Source organism: Lynx canadensis, chromosome D1, assembly GCF_007474595.2.
Source record: "Lynx canadensis isolate LIC74 chromosome D1, mLynCan4.pri.v2, whole genome shotgun sequence".
NCBI lineage: Eukaryota > Metazoa > Chordata > Mammalia > Carnivora > Felidae > Lynx > Lynx canadensis.
In genome coordinates this window covers 113,447,613-113,466,192 of record NC_044312.2, presented here as the reverse complement: position 1 = coordinate 113,466,192, position 18,580 = coordinate 113,447,613, and the positions used below count along the sequence as shown (strand labels likewise).

Genomic DNA, 18,580 nt, shown 5'->3' with positions numbered 1-18,580 from the left:
TTAAACCCATAAGAAGACAGAAATCCAGGTGGACAATGGGGCAGAAGACCTGTGCCCAGAATCACGGCCGTCAAGAGAGAACACGGAAAGGCCATCTCGCAAGAGGTCAGACACATGCGGATCCAAACTACAGTAACGAGCCCGTCACGTGCTGGCTCCTATCCCACCCATGAAAGGAACCCGGCAACCCCAAGTGCAGGTGAACAATAGCTGACACGTGTCGCAGACACGGGAGGAACAGACACTTAGGGAAGCGTTACTGCACGGCAGGCCCCAGCTGCCAGCCCCTCTGGAGAGGCCCGCGGGCAGGGCGGCCCCTGCTGAGTCTGCAGGAAAACGTCCCCGCACGGAGAGGCGGGGACACCGGGACCACTCTGTGTCATCGAGCGAACAGTGTGGCGGACGCAAAACATAAACCTGCTCGTTTCTGGAGTCGGAGACTTGGTGGGTGGGAGCCGTGGTCGGGGGAAGCCGTGCTGGGTGCTGGGTGGATGGGACAGCACCCGTGAAGCCTCGGGCATGGAGGGTCCGATGGGCTCTCTGCACACGAACATCTACCACGGGCGGCCACGCATTTTCTGGTGGGGGAGGGCGAGCCGCGCGTCTGCGGGAACCGGGGAGGCCCGTGCGTGGATTCCTCCAGACTCGGCCCGAGCCTCGCCTCCAGCCACAACCCCGTGAGACCCGTGAGACCCCTTCGATGTGAGGACAAGTCTACGCCGAGTCCCGCGCGTCCTTCCGCAGAATCACCGGACGCGTGGCCGGTGTTGGGGACCCGACGGTTAGGCAGACACACGGCCGACAGCCCGGCACCTCCACCCCAGACGTACAGCCTAAAGAAACTCTTGCAAATGTGCGTCCACAGACAGACAAGGACTCCCAGCTCATGGTCAGCTGGTCAGCCTCACCGGTGCTCAGAGAAGTGCGGACCCAGTGCCCCGTGGGCCACGGCCCCCACTCATCAGGAAGGCTACCGTCAGAAGGACGGAAATCACAAGTGTTGGTGGGAACGGTCAGAAACCGCGGTGTGGATGCTGCTGTGGAAACCGGTGTGGCGGATTCTCGGAATCCTGAAATCTAGCCGCCAAATAGCCCAGACTTCCGCTCCAGAAGTGTCCACACGAAGGAACTAGGCGGGATATCTGCACAGCGCTCTTCACAGCTACGTTACTCATCACGGACAAAAGGGGGCCCGTGTTTCCCAGGGACAGAGTTTCTGTTTGGGAAGACGGAAAGTTCTGGACGCAGAGGGTGGGGACAGCTGCACAACAGCGTGAACGTGCTTAGCGCCCCTGAGCTGTGCACCTGTAAGTGGTTAAGGTGGTACATCTTACGTCACGTCTGTGTTATCATACTCTTCTAAGGAAAGGGTATCGGTGGAATAATCAAGAAAAAAACTCCCAGTCATACTGCCATAACCAGGAAACGTGACTGGGATCCCAGGAGAGGGAGAAACAGCGGACGCAGGAGGCCCTCCGAAGGAAGGCCAGCTACGACGCGGGGCCCAGGCGGAAGGACGCCCGGCAAAAACGCGGGTCTGCGTACATCAGGCTCTGTCTCATTAAGCTCGGCAGGAGGCCACGCCGGCCATCTGAACCATGGGAGAACGTGAAAGTGAAAGTAAAGCCTGAGCTGCCCTCCCCCCCCCCCCCCCCACTCCAGGGAGGGATGGCCGGGTCAGTCGTCCCACTGAGCGCTGGAGAGGGCAGCCAGCAGGGGGCGCCAGCGAGCAGGAGACGGGCCGGGCTGGAGGCGCCGGCAGTGACAGCCTCCCAGGCCCCAGTGCAGTGCCCTCACCCTGTCCAGGGGGCGGAGGAGCCTGCCCGGGAGGCCCCGGGGCCGGCGGGGAACCCACACAGGGCCCCACGGCCCAGTTCAACTCCAGCCTCGCTCTGCTCTCTGCAGGTGCCGCCAAGAAACACGGGGGAGGCCACCAGAAACCCCCGGAACGATCTCCGCACATGCTCCGATGCGCCGCCCCCACCCGTGAGGACGCTGGCGTGGGGCGAGGGGAGCCCTGCTCGGCCCCAGGGTGGCCGGGCCCAGGTGCCGCGCGCAGAGGCACAGGCTGGAACCCGGGAGCAGCGAGCCACCTCGGGGCAGGGTGTGCGGGTCGCGCTGGAGACCTCACCTCTGCGCAGCGGGCGGCCTCCTCTGCCGGGAGGCCGCCCCGCACGGCTCTCTCCAGGGGCTCTGCGGCCAGCTCCACCGCGCGCTGAGTGCGCTCCAGCATTTGCTTTCTGTCCGGGTCCGCGGTCTCATTTAACTTGACTGAAAACGGCTGCAAGCACAGGAGAGGGCAGGGCCGTCAGAGGCTGCCTCACCGGAGAGGACAGTCCCTCCCCCTGCCCTGCAAGTGTCCCCAGGGCGTGGTCCTAGCTTCCCCGAAGGAGGCGCAAGTCCGGCAGTGGACAGGCCCGGCCCGACACCCTGCTCCTCGCGGCCCCTCCGGCCTGTTTCTCTGATGTTAAAACGCCTGTGCTCGGGGTCACTCAGGTGTCACCGGGGGACTACTGAGCCTCGCAAAGGCGCGAAGTCCTGGCGGGCCCGCCCCGTGTCAGCCCAAGACCGCTAAGCTCTGATTTCATTCCCACTTTCTCTTCTAGAGATGATGCACGTAAGCGCTGATCACTGCTGCGGTCACTAAAATACTAACCACTCTTAAAGAGAATAAAACGACTTATTCTAGCCTTACCCTGTTAGCACCATACTTTGTGATACTGTTACTCAAAATATTAAATTGGAAAGAATTTCCGCCAATAATTCTGAAAATTTCTAGTGCCCCCAACGTAAGGGGCTGGGACGGCTTCCGTGTCGCACACTCAGAATCATCAGATGCGGCTGTGATCTCAGCACAGAAGACACAGGAGTGTTAGGGACATTGTACGGGCAAGCATACGTTACTGCCACCGTGACAAACTCTGACATTCTCCCGTGAGCGGCAGGCACAGCCCCCTACTCCACGCCCCGCCCAAGTGTGTCTTTCCTGGCGACTTTTCCCACAGGCCAGGGGACCACGTGACCCAGAGCTCCGGTGCCCGGATGGCGCTAGCTTTAATTGTGGACAACTAAGGCCCCACGCCAGGGACGGTCAGGAGTCAAGGAACAGACAGACGGGGGCCCACCTTCAGGGCGGCGTGAACATCCTCCAGGAGCTGGGCCGCCCGCGGCTGCTTCCCCCGGTACTGCTCAAACAAGTAGTTCTGCCGGGCCCTCTTGATGATCTGGAGGGATGAAAGGGAAACCGGGGTCACGTCCAAAGCGCGCCCTTGTCCCTGCAAGCCGGCAGACTCTGAGCCCCGCCAGGCGGCCGGGGAACACGGCCCTCCTCCCGTGACCTTTCTGATCTTCAGGAAATTGGCTGCCCTCCCCCCGCCGCCCCATCGCTGCACACAAAATCGCGTGCCACCCGAAGTCTCGTTGCCACGAAGTACCTCGGGCTGACATCTTATCCGCCGGGTCCCCGGTCGTTCAGGTTCTCGCAGCATCTTCACATCTGAAGACGGACGTCGTTCGTACAAACCGCGACGCTAACTGGATGTGTACGGGGCCGAGGCCCACCGTGTTCTACTCACCGACGTCACTTCCTCCTTCCCACCCCCGCCGTTCCGAAAACGGCCTGGTGAGAGCCCCACCTTGTCGTCGATGTCCGTGATGTTCATGCAGTAGAACACGTCGAAGCCGAAGTAGTCCTGCAGCACTCTCCTCAGGATGTCGAAGGAAATGTAGGACCTAGAGCACGCGGACAGACCTTTCCCGTAGCCCGCCACGCACCACGCCCCCCCCCCCCTCTGCCCAGGGCCACGGCCACGAGAGCAGCCACGGGGGAAGGCTCCCATGGCACCACCACCCTGCTCAGGGCCCGTGACTGCCGTGGGGGCCCCAGCCTGCCGCCAGAGCCGTGGGACCAGATGTCTACACGCAGCCAGGACGCCCGCCACACGGCTGCCGGGCAGGATTCCTGTCACCTGTCCGCATCCCCCAACTTTCCTGTCACGGATGTGGGTTACTTACAGAATGAAAATTTTATCTTAGAAATAAGAAAGGCTCGGGGTTGATTTTCCTCTCGAATCTCGGGTCCCTGTAGCAGAGCAGAGATCTCTGAAGGGCAGAGATGCTCCCGCAGGGCCCACACCTCCAGACGCCCGCAGCGGGTCCCGCCCGGCCGCCCCCCTGCCCGTGCCGGACGCCCGCAGCGGGTCCCACCTGGCGTGCCCCATGTGAGACGCGTCGTAGACGGTAGGCCCGCAGCAGTACCACGTCACCTTCTTCCCGTTTTGAGGTATAAACACGTCCTTTGGTAAAACACGAAGGGACGACCGTCGTCGATGTGTAAGAGGCACCGCGCGGGGTCACCCCAGCCAGCGTCAGAGAGGACGCTGGGGTTTGTTTACGCCAAATTCAGCAAGGACAAGTCTGTCTCACTGACAAAGGCCATAGACGTCAGGGACGGGAGAGCTCCGTTACTGCGGCTGGAACCCCCGAGACCCCGTGTCCCCGCGTGCCAGCGCGCTCACGGACAAAATTCTAACCCGCCGTGGCCGCAACCAAGCAAACCCCACTCGACTGGGATCCGATCCCGCCTTCTCGAAACCCGGTCGGCGCCCGGCAACGCCCACCGGGCCCGCCGCTCTGCCCGTCGGCTTGGCTGGCGCTGGGGCGCCTGCCGCCGCCACGTGTCCCCTCTGAAGGCAGGCCGGCACTCGGCGTGGCTCCGAGTGACCGCGGGCGTCTACGCCCCTGGCGGCCGGGGGAGTGGTCAGGGCGCTGCAGGGCCAGCAGGCGGCCCTCCCCTCGAGGACAGCTGTCCTCGGGCCGCACGGAGAACGCGGGGCGAGGAGTTGCCCGGTGTCAGAGCCCGTATGCGCTGACTGCAGAGCCCGACGCAACAGCACCGGTCGGCTCCACGAGGGCACGTGGGCTCCCGGGGCCGGCCCTCCCCGCACCCCTCCCGCGGGGCCCCTCCTGACCTTGTTCCGGGTGAGGCTGTTGTAAAGGCGGAGCTTGCACGGCGGAGACCCGGCTGGAGGAGACCACTGAGGCTGCCCCCGCCGACCTTTACCTGCGAAGGCAGAAAGCGTGCAGAGTCACGGAAGCGCACGTCACACCGCAGCCACCACCTGGCTGTTCCAACGCAAACACCGTGTTGCTCTCCATGACCCGCCAGGGGGGCCGAACGAGCGGATCCGCCGGCATCGCCGAGTCCAACGTGGCCCCTTCTCCACGTGGCTCACATTCTGCGCTACGAGCGGAAACACGGCCTGGGGAGGCCCCCGAGGCGTGCTCACACCCGCCAGCTCCCGCCGGGCCTCACACCCGTGCACCCCCGTTCACAAACGTGCGCGGCAGCGGCGGCCACCGCTCGCGGGTCAGGAGGGGGCTCGGGCCCCGCGCCGCTGGGCTCTAATGCAGCATGTAACTGGGGGTGCCCTGCCCTCCCCCCGGGTTTGAGGGACATGGGCCACTTCCCGGGGCAGCACAGGACCGGCCGGGGCAGAAACTCAGAGAGGACGGCCTCCAGCCCCAGCCCCGTCTGTCAGACGGGGGCAAACGAGTGGCCGGCTCCCCCTCAATTCTGGGGCCCACTCCCCACCACAGGCAAGGTGTCCCCTGACTCGACCCTGGAGCAAACTCGCGCGGCTGGGAGCTCCACGCTGGTGCCTGACCGGCTCTGGAAGCAGCGCGGGCCGGCTCTGTCCCCTCGCTGCCCTCCACGACCCGTCCCCTCCTCAGCACGGTCTCGGGGGCTGCCCCCACTGCTCCACGTGTCCCAGGCCCGGGCTTCCGGCCGGACAAGAGGCAGCACTTACGCAGCCTGCGCCCTGAGAGCCCGAAGGGGTGCGGCTCTGTCGCGGGCCCCTGGCACCCCGCACTACGAGCCAGCTGTGCGCCCCGGCCCTCGCCCACAGGGCCAGCCTGGCGCCTTGCCCGCGGTGCACAGGATGGGCCCCACGGAGAAGTCAGTCCTGGGCACGGCCATTTGCCCAACGTGTCGCATCGGCTACACGGAGGCTGACTTAACCGACAGGCAGAGGAGAGAGGAGGAAGAAGGCGGCGGCCTGTGTGTGTGCACGCGTGCAGGCGGGGAGGGAAGCCGGCAGCCGGGAGGAAGGAGACAGGGCCCCGCGGGAGTTCCTTGTTCTGGGTAACTGCCAGCAAACTGTGGCCACGCATTCTCGTGCGTGGGGAGGCCCACACCCTTGATGAAACAGCGAGGCTTACGTTAAGGTCAGGTACGTGTCTTACGGGTTCATTTTAAATGCAGCAAACACCCTTGAAGGAAACTCTCAGTCCGTGACTCAAGGACACTCAACCTGCTGCGTCTGATGCCATTAATCTCCTCCCTCACTCGGACCCCCTAGCTCCTGAAACAGAGTCAACACTGCCATCCGGGGTGACTGGGGACACCGGCCAGAGCTGTCACACACACTGATGTGACCCAGGGACCCAGCAGTGCTCGCACCGCTAAGCAGGAGGCCTCGGGGTTCGCAGCACCGGAGGCACTTCCGAGACCACGAACCATCTGAGGACACAGCCGAAGGTGGAGTCCACGGAGACTGGCCACGGCCTGAAGGGCCACTTCTGTCACACGGGGTGGCGGGGTCAAGGAAATCCGGCATTTTACAAATGGGAACTTGCGTAAGGGGAAAATTGGAAGACGTCACACAAGGGCCCTTGATTTAATATGGAAAATTCTCCACCAGCATTCCCCCTGCATCAACCCGGCCCACTTAGCACCAGCGGCCCACCTCCACGGCGCTCCACAACCTGACCACGCCAAGCCGTGTCTCCCTGTGCTTCACACAGCTCTCGGCCACAGCAGGGGCCTCCCTGGGCATTAACTTCTCATGTGGCTTCCGTCCGAACGAACACGCATTCGTTCATCCAACACACACCCAGTCCCCTCCAGGCCCTGTCCTGGGCGCGGGGCTGCTGTGCGGACAAACTCGGACCCAACAGAACCACACTCTGCTACGAGACGCACTGAAGAAGGCTCGAGGAGGTCTCCAGAGCACCCCAGCAGGGCCGGCCAGGCCCCCCGCGCTGTGCTCATTCCCCTTCCCCGGGGCACAGGGGCGGGCGCATGGGTGCCGAGCTGCACTGTGATGCTCCCAAAGCCATGGGGCCTTCCTCAGCGCCCAGCCCGCCCTGAGGGTCCTGCCCGGGGGAGCTGGGAGGAGGGGCAAGGTCCCACGCTGGGTGCAGAGCCCTCCAGACTCGGGGACACAGCAGGTGAGGCCCCGAGCGGAGCGGTCCCCCTGTGCCGGAGCCCAGGAGAGGAGGCTGACGGGGCCAGGAGGAGGTAGAAGGAATGGAGGTCGGGCCGCCCGCGCCCCAGCCTCCGTGCCTGCGAGGGTACTGGGGGGGTTGAGGCCCACAGCCCCGGGGACGGACACGGACGGCCCGCGAGAGTCACTGGGACAGAATGGGGCTAGTGGCAGGAGGAGTGACAAGCCAGGTCACGGTCGCTGGCAGAAACGGACTTGGAGGGAATGTGGACGGGGGCCGGGGATCGAGGGACTGGAGAGGAACCACACGCCCAGGACAGGGCTCCAGAGCCCTCAGGGACGGAGCAGTGCTCAATTCTGGTGGCAGTGAGGGGGGCCGCAGTGCTCAGCTACATCCCCACCCCCCCCCCCCCCCCGGGACGTGGGAGAGGAAGCGGCCTCCAAGGGTTCTGGGACCAGCCGTGCTCACACGACGGAACTCGGAAGGGGCAGAGGCAGGAAACGCTATGGGTGCCATCCAGGGTGCCTGTCCCCACCACCCCTGAGCCGGCCTAGAGCAGCCTCGTCAATGCTCAGGGTGACACTCTGTCTCGAGCCGCCTTCCTCTGTGCGGATTGAAAGCTGTTTGCAGGGGCAGGCGCCCATCTTTACGTCACGATGTCCGTGGTGACACGCGTCCGCACCTTTCTTTCAACAAGGTCCTCGATGGAGCGCGAGCCAGGCCGCTGCCAAGGCTGGGGGCCCCGGACCCTGCCTGACCGCCACTCTGGCCCGCTGTGTCTTGGGAGCTGGGACCCAGGGGACAACCCGACACCTGAGAATCGGAGGGGACACAGCGGACGCCACTGACCTCACCCGGGGCACCGTGCCAGGCGCACAGGGAGGAGACGACGTACACACGAAGCACCCACCCTGTGCTGGGGACGGGGCGTTTGCTGCAGGATCGTCGAGGACCCCACATCACGCCATTCTCTAGGACGGACGACGCCCCCACCGCCGCCCCCCGCCGCAGGGGACCTGGCGCAGACCAGGACAGGGTGACGCTCCAAATGCTTCACCTGAAGACCTGGAAAAGCCCCCGGGAGGCTGCCCGGCCTGGCAGGGCCACCAGGGACAGCATGCGGCCCATCCCTCCCACAAAGCAGCAGGAGTGCCCCAAGCCACGGGGGTGGTGGCCAAGCGGCTCGAGGGCATCGGGCGATTATGGGGCAGAGCACCCTGGGGTTCACCGCAGAAGAGAAACCACGCAGGGCCCGAGCCCCAAGAACTTTCCAGAAGTATCCCTAAACAACCAGCAACACACGGTCACAGATGCACCGACGCTCACAGGCTGGAGCTAAAGCCAGGTGGCGGACTTTAGCTCAAGGCTGAGATACGACTTTTTTCTGCTTTTCAAATGGCCCCATGCCGACTCGTGTCGTTTCAGGATTCGCCCGTTCCGAATCCGCTGGACACACACAGCCCGCAAGGCACGCAAAGAATAAAGCAGCAGCAGCACGTCAAACGTGAGCCGAGCAGGGAGCTGGCTTTAGAGGCCAGGCTGCAGCCCGAGCACCCCCCCCCCCCCCCCCCCGGCCCAGGGAGCTCGCTCTCGTGGCGGCTCCGCGCCCTGACCACGGGCCGCCACGGCGACCGCGGGGGTCCCGGTTGGCCAGGGCCGCCTCCTCAGCGCAGCGCGTCCTAACCCCCACTCGGGGCGCCCGCCAGGCCGCGTGCTTGCGTGAGGTGCCGGGAGCCAGCCCCGCGGCCAACCTGCGCCGCACATCTCTGGGGCCCCGACCTCGCGGGCGGCCCCCGACGGGGCGTTCTCACGGCTGGGGACTCTGCTACTCACTTGCTTGGCGCCCACAGGGCTCGCCTCTGCCGCAGGCGCCACCCAGGATCGCTTCCATGTGCCTGAACCACCGAGCCACGTGGAAGAGGCGCGTGTCGGCGGGAGGGGCCGAGAGCTGCCTGAACACGTCCACGTCTGCCTGGGACAGTGAGTACCCCTGGACATAGCTACGCGTGCTGAGGTGCTCGTTCAGGGCCTGCACCTTGGCTGCCTCGTCACTAATGCTCAGGATGGACCTGTAGGCGGGAGCTGCAAAGACAGAGGCACAGGGAATCAGTCAGGGGGACGGGGGCCTCGGGCGCGAGTCCGGAAAGACACGAGGCTCCTGCCCGTCAACCCTTTCCCGGCCGTGGAACGGCAGAAGCAGACAGCGGTTTCCCGGGGCTGGCGAGGGGCACTTGGGGGTGACTGGTGGGGTTCCCACTTGCGGGGATGGGAATGTTCCGGAAATGGATAAGGGTGCTGCTTGCATGGCACTGTAAATGCACTAAAGGCCACGGAATTGTGCTCTTTCGGTGCGATTTCAATGGTGAATTTTACCTCAACTAAAGAAAAAACGACTGAACACACACACAGCTCCTTCTCCGCAGCGCACCTGCTATCCGGGCGCGGCGGGGGGCTGAGCACACCCGGTCTCGGTGGGCACCGAGCGGGCCAGGACGCAGAAAGCCTGGGCTGCGCCCCTGCACCGGCTTGGTCTCCGGCAGCTGGAGGCCTCGTTTCTGGGAGGACCACAGCCCCCCGAAATGCCAAACCTCACGGCAGGCTCCGTCTGCCCTCCCTTAGAGCGATTCCTGAAAGGAGCAGCATTCCGGTGTTTGTCTCCTACAACCCAGAAGTGACTCGCAACCACCTGAAGGCCACTCCTCTCAAATGGAACCGTCAGGAAGGACAGGCCCCGCCTCCAGTCTCTGTGGGAGGACAGATCCCGGACTTCAGTCACCACCAGCCAGCAGACGCAGCTGGCCATAGCGGCCTGTGACACTCACCACCCTTGGGGATTCTTCGCCTCCTCCACAATACTGAGTTCTGCTCACCCTCCCGCCCCCTTCTTCGTCCCCAGGGCTCTGTCACCTGTCACCTGTCACTTCTCCCGGTATCAGTCACGGGGCAAAACCTGTCCTTACCACCCTAACTAACGTCCAGCTGTGTCTATCCCTGGCGTGGGGGGCTCAGGGTCAGGAGCGGCCCCAAGCCTGAGCAGGAGGGGCGCAGACCCAGCCCCGCCCCAAAACAGGGAGGCAGGGGCCAGGCTGGTGGCACTAAGCTACAGGCCCTCTGGCCACAGGAAGGAGCCTGGTACCCCCACCCATAGGTCTGAGCTGCGTCTAAGCCCTGATCACCCCAGATGTTTTACCTTAATTTTCTGAGGGAACCGTGGAAAAAGGACCAGGGCTCATTTGCTCCTACAGACACCCTCTCGGCGGGAGCGGGAAAGTATGAGCCCACCCCTCTCCCTGTTGGCATGGCTGTCGTTCCGGGCCAGCTGCCCGACACTACAAGGTCACTGGGTCACTGTGCGGGACCCACAGCAAGGACAGCTGCAGGCAGGGAGGTGACGCTCCCCTACACGGCCACGCTCCCACCGCTCTGACCCTCGTCTCTCCCATCCCTGCTTACCCGCCTGGCCCAATGCCTGGCCCCACTTGCTTCCACCACGGGAGGACCGTCGTGTAGGTCCAGCCGTCAGCAGGCAGCGAGGAGGGGGTGGGATGGACCCACAGAAGGAGGGAGGCCCGCACCGCTTCCCAGCTGCTGGAGCGCCTAACAGGCCCACTTCTCACGGATGTCCTGAACCCGAGTTCTCCACCCACAGGAAAGGGGAGGACCGCGAGGCGACAAGTCCTCCTCGAGCTCTCAAACGAACGCTGTGCTTAAAACGCAGGCTTTCCCGAAAGCCCACCTGCTTCCTTCCCCAGCGCACCCCCAGGAGGGCTCGGCTCTGCCGACCCGACGGAATGGCCACCCACTCCACGCGGCCACAAGGGGCCAGCCTTCCCTCTCAACTGGAGTCCTGCCCCCTTACCAGTCACACTCAGGAACGCCCACAGCCAAGCCACAGGGCAGTCTGGGACTCCGCCTGCAAATGTACCTGAAATGCAGTCCTTCCCCCCGTGGCTCCCACGCGGGGGCCCAGCCCACCCCGTACCCGAATCTCCGTGCTGCAGGCTCCCCCACGGGCGGCCTGGCGTCGCCCAACACAGTGGCCAGCGTGGCCTGCTGAGAAGTGCAAGATCACATCACATCCCCCACCCCCCTCCTCCCAACCACCCCCACCTCGCACGGGTCCCTCCGGCCTCTGACTTCAGCTCCTGCCCCCACCCCGCACACCCTGTCCAGCCCCATGAGGCCCTGCTCACTCCACAAGAGCCTGGAATGCTCCCCCAGACGTGGCCAGGCTCCGCCGTTCCTCGGGGCCCTGCTGTCTGGCTGTCATCTTTCCGTCGGCTCTCCCTGGATGTCGCTCCAAAGGACTGCCCGCCGACCGGAGCCCCGACCTCGTTTCTGCTTTCTCTCCTTATGCTTACTTGTAACCCGCCACTCCTTTCTTTCCGTCTGCCCCACACCCCCCTTTAATCACTCTGCACATACCCTCAGCATCTAGAACGGAGCCTGGAACATTCTAGATACTCAACACAGGTGCTGAGGCAATGGGGAGCCAGCGGCAGAACACGCGCTCACACTGCAGCGCTCCCTGCGACGTGCCGGGAGGTGGGGGGGGGGGGGGGCGCCGCTGTTTCAGGGCCTGGCAGGCCTCTCCCGGGAAGCAGCCCCCCCCCCCGCCCCCAGCACATTCCCATGGGCGGAGCCTAAGGCTGCTTTTAACCCCGAAGGGCTCGCTCCCAGAGGTGCACGCCTACAGGGGGCGTGGCTTCCGCTCACTCCGGACCCACAAGGAGCACGAGCACTTTCGCGTCAGCTCCCGGAGTCGCCAAAGCAAAGAGACACGGAGGGTGCCCCCCCGCCATTGAGGACGCCCCTGCTCTCCCTCCTCCACCTGGGCAGCTGGCTCTGAGGACCCGGCCCGCGGGCTCTCGGGGAGCAGCCCCACTGACACAGCCACCCTCCCCCCCAAAGATCACCCGGGTTCCCGCCAAACACCGAGGCAGGGAACCCTGATCAGCGGGTTTCTCCACGTTTCCTCCAATAAGCACATACTGTTCTTAACGTGAGAAAAACGGGTCAAGTGTCCTATCCGCTGGGCTGGCCGTAAAGCGCCCCGGCCAGGGAGTCCGGGAGCTCTCGAACTCGTGCGGCGGGGCGGGGGCCGGGCCAGGCTCGACAGGCATGAAACGGCACCCGCCTCGTAAAGCTGAGTGTTAGTGAAATCACGCTTGTAAATGTTCGAAACGCAGCCTGGCACACAGCCAGCCCCCAGTCGGTCTGCGGCCACTGCCGTCACCGTCGCCCCTGAGTGGCTATTACGACGGCTCCCGAAGGAGCTTCCCTGGACGCCACACGCGCGCTTCAAGTCTACCCTCCGGAGCGGCGTGGCCGTCACGGGGCGAGGACCTTGGGGGACCGGGGCAGCACAGTGGGATGCGGGGCTTCCGGGCCGCAGGGGCGCACAGGCACCGCGGTAACTGTGGCGGCTGCATCCGAGTTTGTCTTGAGGAAACAAGCAAAACACAGGTCAGCTTTGAAGCGGCCACGGACGAGGGCCAGAGCGGCTATCAGTCTGGCGGTCTGGCTATCGGCCTCGATGCTGAGATCAGGCGACAAGGCTCCCGGGCTGGAGGCGCACCTGCGGTGACGGACCTCACGGCGGTGACCGTGTGGAGGGGACGCCCGCCACCAGGTCAGGTTGTGGTTCACGCCGCGGGAGGGACCCCTACTGTTTGACAACGTCACTATGCGGCCACGCGGTTTAGACTGATCTCTCATCCACTCTTTCCAATTTAGAAGGCCGAAGTCTTCCTAAGACATTTCCTGAGACCACACAAACAAGAAAACCAGGTAATCCCTCGGCACAGGTAGTAAAGCAAACACCACAGGGAATGAGCTGCACTCCCGACACGGCCTCGCCCCTTCTCCGCCTCTCCCTCTCCCCCTCTCCCCAGCTCCTGCTATCGGATTTAAACCTGCCTCACCTTCCTCCTCCTCCGCTCAGGTGTGGCCCAGCTCCCCCCCATGAGCTGTGGGAAGGGTACCTGCCCGGCCCTCGGAGACCCGCAGAATCAGAACCAGGGGGTGGGCTGGGCTGGCAGCCCACTGCCCCAGGGCCTGCAGACCTCAGTGTGCATAGAAGACCCCCCCCGCCCCCCCCCCAACAGCTGGCGGAAGTGCGGACCCCTCTGCCTTCCTCATAAGCACCCAGACCAGGTCTGTTTCCGTTTCCAAGATGAACCTGGGCTCAGGCGTCAGCACCCCTCCTCCACACACCCCCCCCCCCAAACTGCCCTACAAATCACGCCCTCTCTGCAAGCCTCTGCTGGCTCCCGGGTTGCCTGCCTGCAGCGCCCCTCCTCCTGGGTCCCCTCCACTCCGTCTCCCCCCGGGATGCTCAGCTGCCCAAGCAGCCCTCAGAAAGGGGCCTGGACAAGGCTTCCCAAAGGCATCCCTTCTCCACGTGATTCCAATATCGGGGAACAGAGAGGCATGTGCACCGTGCTCCCCACCACCCAGTCCCAGAGTCCAGGGCCCGGCCACCATCCCCTACTGGGCTAAAGCCTGGGTGCTCTGCTCTCAGCCCCACACCACCCACACCCAGCGCCAGCCCTGTCCCCCAGCCCTGCCTACCTCTCAGGCCAGTACGGCCACGGCCCCCACTGTCCTCCTGACCCACCTTCACGTGGGGGAGGGGCAGATGATCTTTCCCAAACCTCAAGGTAAGACCTGGATTCCAAAGGCATGCCCAAGGCCCTGCGGCCTATCTCCCGGCCCTCCTCCGCCCACTGGCCTCAGGAACTTTCGGGAAAGCTGTGCCCTCTGCCAGGACACTCACTCCTCGTTCTTCCTCTGGGCTCAGCCTCCATTGTCCTCAGGACCAGAGTGTCAGGGGCTCACCGGCCTCCCGTCCTCCACCTCCAGGCTCTCCTGGCCTACCAGCCCCTCAGCCTGCTGCCACTGCTTCCGTGTGGAGCCGCCCCTGGGGTCCCCACACGCCGTCTCGCCCGGCGGGTGGCTGGCAGAGAAGGGCGCGCCGAGGTCTGCAGCCTGGAGAGTCACGGAGCCCGTGCTCTGAACAACCTGGCAGTGCTTGGGCCACCAGGCAGCACACGCTCTGGGAAGTGACCGGAGGGGGCGGGGGGGAGCTGCCACGTCCCTCAGAGGCTGTGATGTCCACGGTTCCAGCCCACCCTGGCGCTGACCCGCCTCGGCAGAAGGGGCTCGCCCTTCACTGCTGTCACCCAGCCCTCTGCCGGATGGCTCGCCCTTGCTCGCATTCAGGGCTCCGGGGCCCCACGGTGCCGAGCAAGGCAGGCGCTCCACGTGCGTTCGCGGGGTAAATGGCAGGTGACGGATCCATTTAAGCAAACCTTTTTCAACCTCTCAGTGACACTTTTCCACCGAAACAGAAACTATAACGCTCTCACGTGGCATTGCACAGACCTTCTGGTGATTACAAGCACCGTCTGCTGCCCAGGTAAGCGGGTGCCGGGACACCGGAAATGGCTTAGTTTCTACCCCAAGGGCACCTCTCTTACAACTTTAAAAAAGTAAATACCGGGAAATGCGAGTTCACAACTGAGCTAATACTTGCAATCTATGAATACACACGTTGCGTTTTTCCTTGGGAAACCCAGCAGCCTGTTGCCTTGATCTTATCTGTCCCGACACGCTCTGGAATTAGGACCCTCGCTGTTATTCTGAATGGAATCGGACAGATTATCATCAAAGGCAGCACGGGATCGTGGTTAAGATCCCCACTGTGGTCGGAGGCAGACCACAGAAGCCTGGCTCTGCCTCTGGCTGTGTGACCCCGGACAAATCACTTCACTCCTCGGAGCTTCAGGACTCTCGTCGGTCCAGGAAGAGAAGCGCAGCCATCACCCCAGAGTCGCTCTGAGGACCAAAGGCCGGGACGGGCGCATGCAGACCAGGGCCCGGAAGACGCGCAGGCCGAGAACAACGCTACCTACGTGATTATCGCGAGGACCCTTTGCGCTGCACTGCATCAAAAACGGAACAGCAAGTTGGACCTCACGCAGAGCCACCAGAGGCTGCGAGTCTGCAGGGCGAGGCCTCTGAGAGGAGCCGAGTGCCCCCAGGGGTCCTCAGAAGAGTCACCGGAGCCTGGGAGGGGCGCGCGCCTTCAAGCCACAAGGGAGAGGCCGTAAACCCAATGTCATCATAGGGGACCAAACAGATGTTCTGAACCACCTTAGGGAAGACCATCTGAAATGGGAAGAATATTCTAAATGAGGGTATCTTTCAAGTCTGGGAAGATGGGGTCACTTTTGATGACTCTAACTTTCAGAACAAAAACCTTTCGGGAACTGGAAACCAAGCACATCTACAACTCTGGCTCCTAATATAAAGCCCTTTCCAGTTTCATTTTACTTCCAGTCTCCTCAGAGGGTGGTCTTAGGGTGTTGTCTTTGAGGGAAGCCTGGGGAACAGGTGTGGGGGGGGGGGGGCGGCAGTAAAGGAAGTACAGGTGGGCTGTGCCCTGGGGCCAACCCCTGGCTGGGACATGTGGTCCCAAGGCACAAGACTACAAAAATCTATCAGCGGTCCAGACATCCTACCAAGGCCAACTCCTATCAAGGCTCCAAAAACCTCAAATTCTAAAGCAATTAAAGGAAAAAACCAATATGTCATCTATGTTCACAAATGAACCAAAACCACACATTCATTAAAAAAAAAAAAAAAAAAAAAAGAGTAAAGGGGGCGCCTGAGGGGCTCAGTCGGTTAAGCACCTGACTCTTGATTTCAGCTCAGGTCATGATCCCCATGGCTTGTAAGATGGAGTCCCGCGTGGTTTATGAGATCCAGCCCCGTGTGCTTGGGGACTCTCTCTCCCTCTCTCTGCCCCTCCCCCACCTCTCAAAAATAAGCTTAAAAGAAAGAAAAAAGACAAAACGACAGAAGGCAAGACAGCAGCTCTAGTCTCAACCCAGACACACAGCACCTATCCCGTGCCAGGCGCTGTTCTAAATCCGTCCCTAGTAATGACTCCTTTAGGGGTCCGCATCCTCTGAGGCCGTACGCGTCACCCCTCTGTGCTGCGAGAAAGGGGCACAGCTGGGACCCCAGCCCAGCCGGACCGGCTCTGCGGTCAGGGCTGGGAAGCACGATGCTGTTTTACGGGAGTCTGGGTGGACACCTGTCCGAGGGCTGTCTGGCGGCAAGGCAGGTGGGGGCAGTGCTGGAATCCAGGCACACCTGTTGGGTGACATCCAGCAGGCCTGGTATGTGGGTACTGGAGTGGGACAGCAGCCCCGGCACATGGGTGCCTCTCACATCGCTGGGTTTCCCCACTTAGAGCCCCAGAGGCCTCAGGAGCAAAGAGGAGGACAGGGGGCCAGGAAAGCCTTGACCAGCCTACACTGGGGGCAGGCCGGCAGACTGGCACGTAATGGTCACCAGCCAAGAGCATAAGAACTCTACGGCTCAGAGTGCTTCCCGAGGGAAGTCTGCTCCAGACAGGAATCCTGGTGACAGTCTCTGGTCTTGCCAGCGGCTACAGCCTTTCGAGCCGGACGGTGGGAGAAGATCCAGTGCTCTGCGGAGGTCTGCCTGTGGACTCACTTGTCCACCCGCTGGTGGCATCGGTGACCCGGGTGGGCAGAGCCAAGGCTGCTCCCTGAACCTCCGCGGCGGCAATAAAGTGCAGCAATAACGCTCCGACCACGCAGATCCCAATGACCGCTGTTTGCGGAGCCGCAGATGAAAGGCTTCGTGAAACCCCAAGCCTTTCATGTGTGCGGCCGCGTACCCCCGGCGTCTTCCGCCCACCCCCGGGTTGCTGGCCGGCTGGGCGCAAATCGCAACAACCCTCGGGCTCTGCCTGTCCCCGGAGCACAGCTGGGGCTGGAGGGGGCGAGGTCGTCCCGGGCACAACCCGAGGAGACTGAGGCTGAGGAGGGGGTGGCCGCGGCGCCGTCAGGAGCCAAGTCGGGTCCCAGCGAAGTGCGGACAGCGCAGGCCCAGGCCGGGGGTCGTCCCGCCTGCCCTCCCCGGGGACCAGCCTCCCTCGGGCCCGCGGTCGCCCCCCGCTTGCCCTCCCCGGGGACCCGCCTCGCTCCGGCCCGCGGTCGCCCCCAGCCTGCCCACCCCGGAAACCCGCCGCCTTCAGGCCCGGGGTCGCCCCCCGCCCGCCCCGGACACCCGCCGTCCCCTCAGGCCCGGGGTCGCCCCGCTTGCCTCCCCGCGCGCACTCACCCTGCTCCCCAGAGGAACCTGACATCGTAGGAATTACAAACCAGCAGCCGCGGCGCCGGCTTCCCAGAATCTGATGCAACCAGCGCCCCGGAAGTCCCGCCCAGCTTCCGCCCAGCCTTCCGGGAGACGCCCGGTCGCTAGGCAACCGCCGCGGACCCGGGACGCCGCCGGCTCAGGGCATGCTGGGAGTTGTAGTTGTTACAGCGCCGCGGACGTCGTCCTTGGGCATCCCCGGAGCTACCCGTTCCGTGTCCGGGCCCATGACGAGGCCCGGGGCCAGCCTGGGCGCGGAGCTTGGTGGAGGTGTGTGTGGGGTTGGGGTTGGGGTGTCAGGGAGGAATGTTGCAGTCCCGCCTCGGGAGACAGGCATCAAAGACAGATCTCATGCATGCCTGTTTAAGTTGGCATCGTACCCAGTGGTGGGACAGGCCCTTGCCCACCCCCCCCCACCCCTATCCCGCCTCCCCGAGACAGGAATGTGCTGGCCTGGATGGAGGACTAGTTCGAAGGAAGCTTAGAAGACGGGATTCCGGATGGGTGGGAAGTGCCTTCCAGGTAGAGGGTACTGTCCTGCAAAAGAACCCAGCAGAAAGCACAGCCCCTGATAACTTGAGCCTTAGCACAGAAGGTGCTGGAGCAGCCCTGGCAAGAGGCGGGGCTCCAGGCACAGGCCATAGCTTGGACCTTTTTGAAGCATCTTGTAAGCAAGGTCAAGAAGGGCACTGACCCCTGAAGGGTTTACACAGGACAAGGCATGACCGTATTTGTGCTTGAGGACTGTCATTCGATTGCCAGGTGCTAGTGGAATGAACCCCGGAGAGCCAGAGGAAAGCAACGCCGGAGGCCTTTCAACAGTCTGTAGGAGAGTGAATGGTGGCCTGGATTGGTAGGGTGAGTAGACAAGCCTGGGAGAGCCACAGGAAGCAGCAGACGCCGGGGTGTGGCGGGGAGGGTCAACGAGAGAGTTGGTGGCATCCCACCTCTGAGAGGACACCTCAGCTCCTGAACTGGGTGGCTGTAGCAGCATTTAACGAGGAACTGGAAGTCGAAGGGCTTGGTGCTGGAAGTGTGTAGGCTAATCTGGTGAGGTTTGGGGCGAGTGAGGAGGGCAGGGTGGAGATCCCATTCTGAGGGCACTGACATTCCCAGAGCCCCTCCCTCTGGCAAATCACATCCTTGGGGTCCGTTC

At 63.4% G+C, this 18,580-nt stretch overlaps 1 protein-coding gene across 5 annotated transcripts in view; it reads right to left on the bottom strand.

Annotated features, from left to right (window-relative positions):
* Positions 1-17,491, bottom strand: part of CARS1 (cysteinyl-tRNA synthetase 1) — a 44,517-nt gene extending 27,026 nt beyond the window's left edge. For 2 of the 5 annotated variants that reach the window (XR_003972451.1, XR_003972452.1), the window contains exons 1-7: positions 17,392-17,488; positions 9,064-9,312; positions 4,971-5,062; positions 4,207-4,295; positions 3,636-3,732; positions 3,126-3,224; positions 2,132-2,281 (exon numbers count right to left, since the gene is read on the bottom strand). Coding sequence is in view for 3 of the 5 variants with exons in the window: in XM_030333096.2 (XP_030188956.1) it covers positions 2,132-2,281; positions 3,126-3,224; positions 3,636-3,732; positions 4,207-4,295; positions 4,971-5,062; positions 9,064-9,312; positions 17,392-17,416 (801 nt within the window). In the remaining 2 variants the exon portion in view is untranslated. Of the gene's footprint in view, positions 1-2,131; positions 2,282-3,125; positions 3,225-3,635; positions 3,733-4,014; positions 4,184-4,206; positions 4,296-4,970; positions 5,063-9,063; positions 9,313-17,391 lie in introns of those variants that run through there. The other 3 variants (XM_030333096.2, XM_030333098.1, XM_032594951.1) reach the window with 3 other exon arrangements.
* Between the last annotated feature and the right edge of the window lie 1,089 nt (positions 17,492-18,580).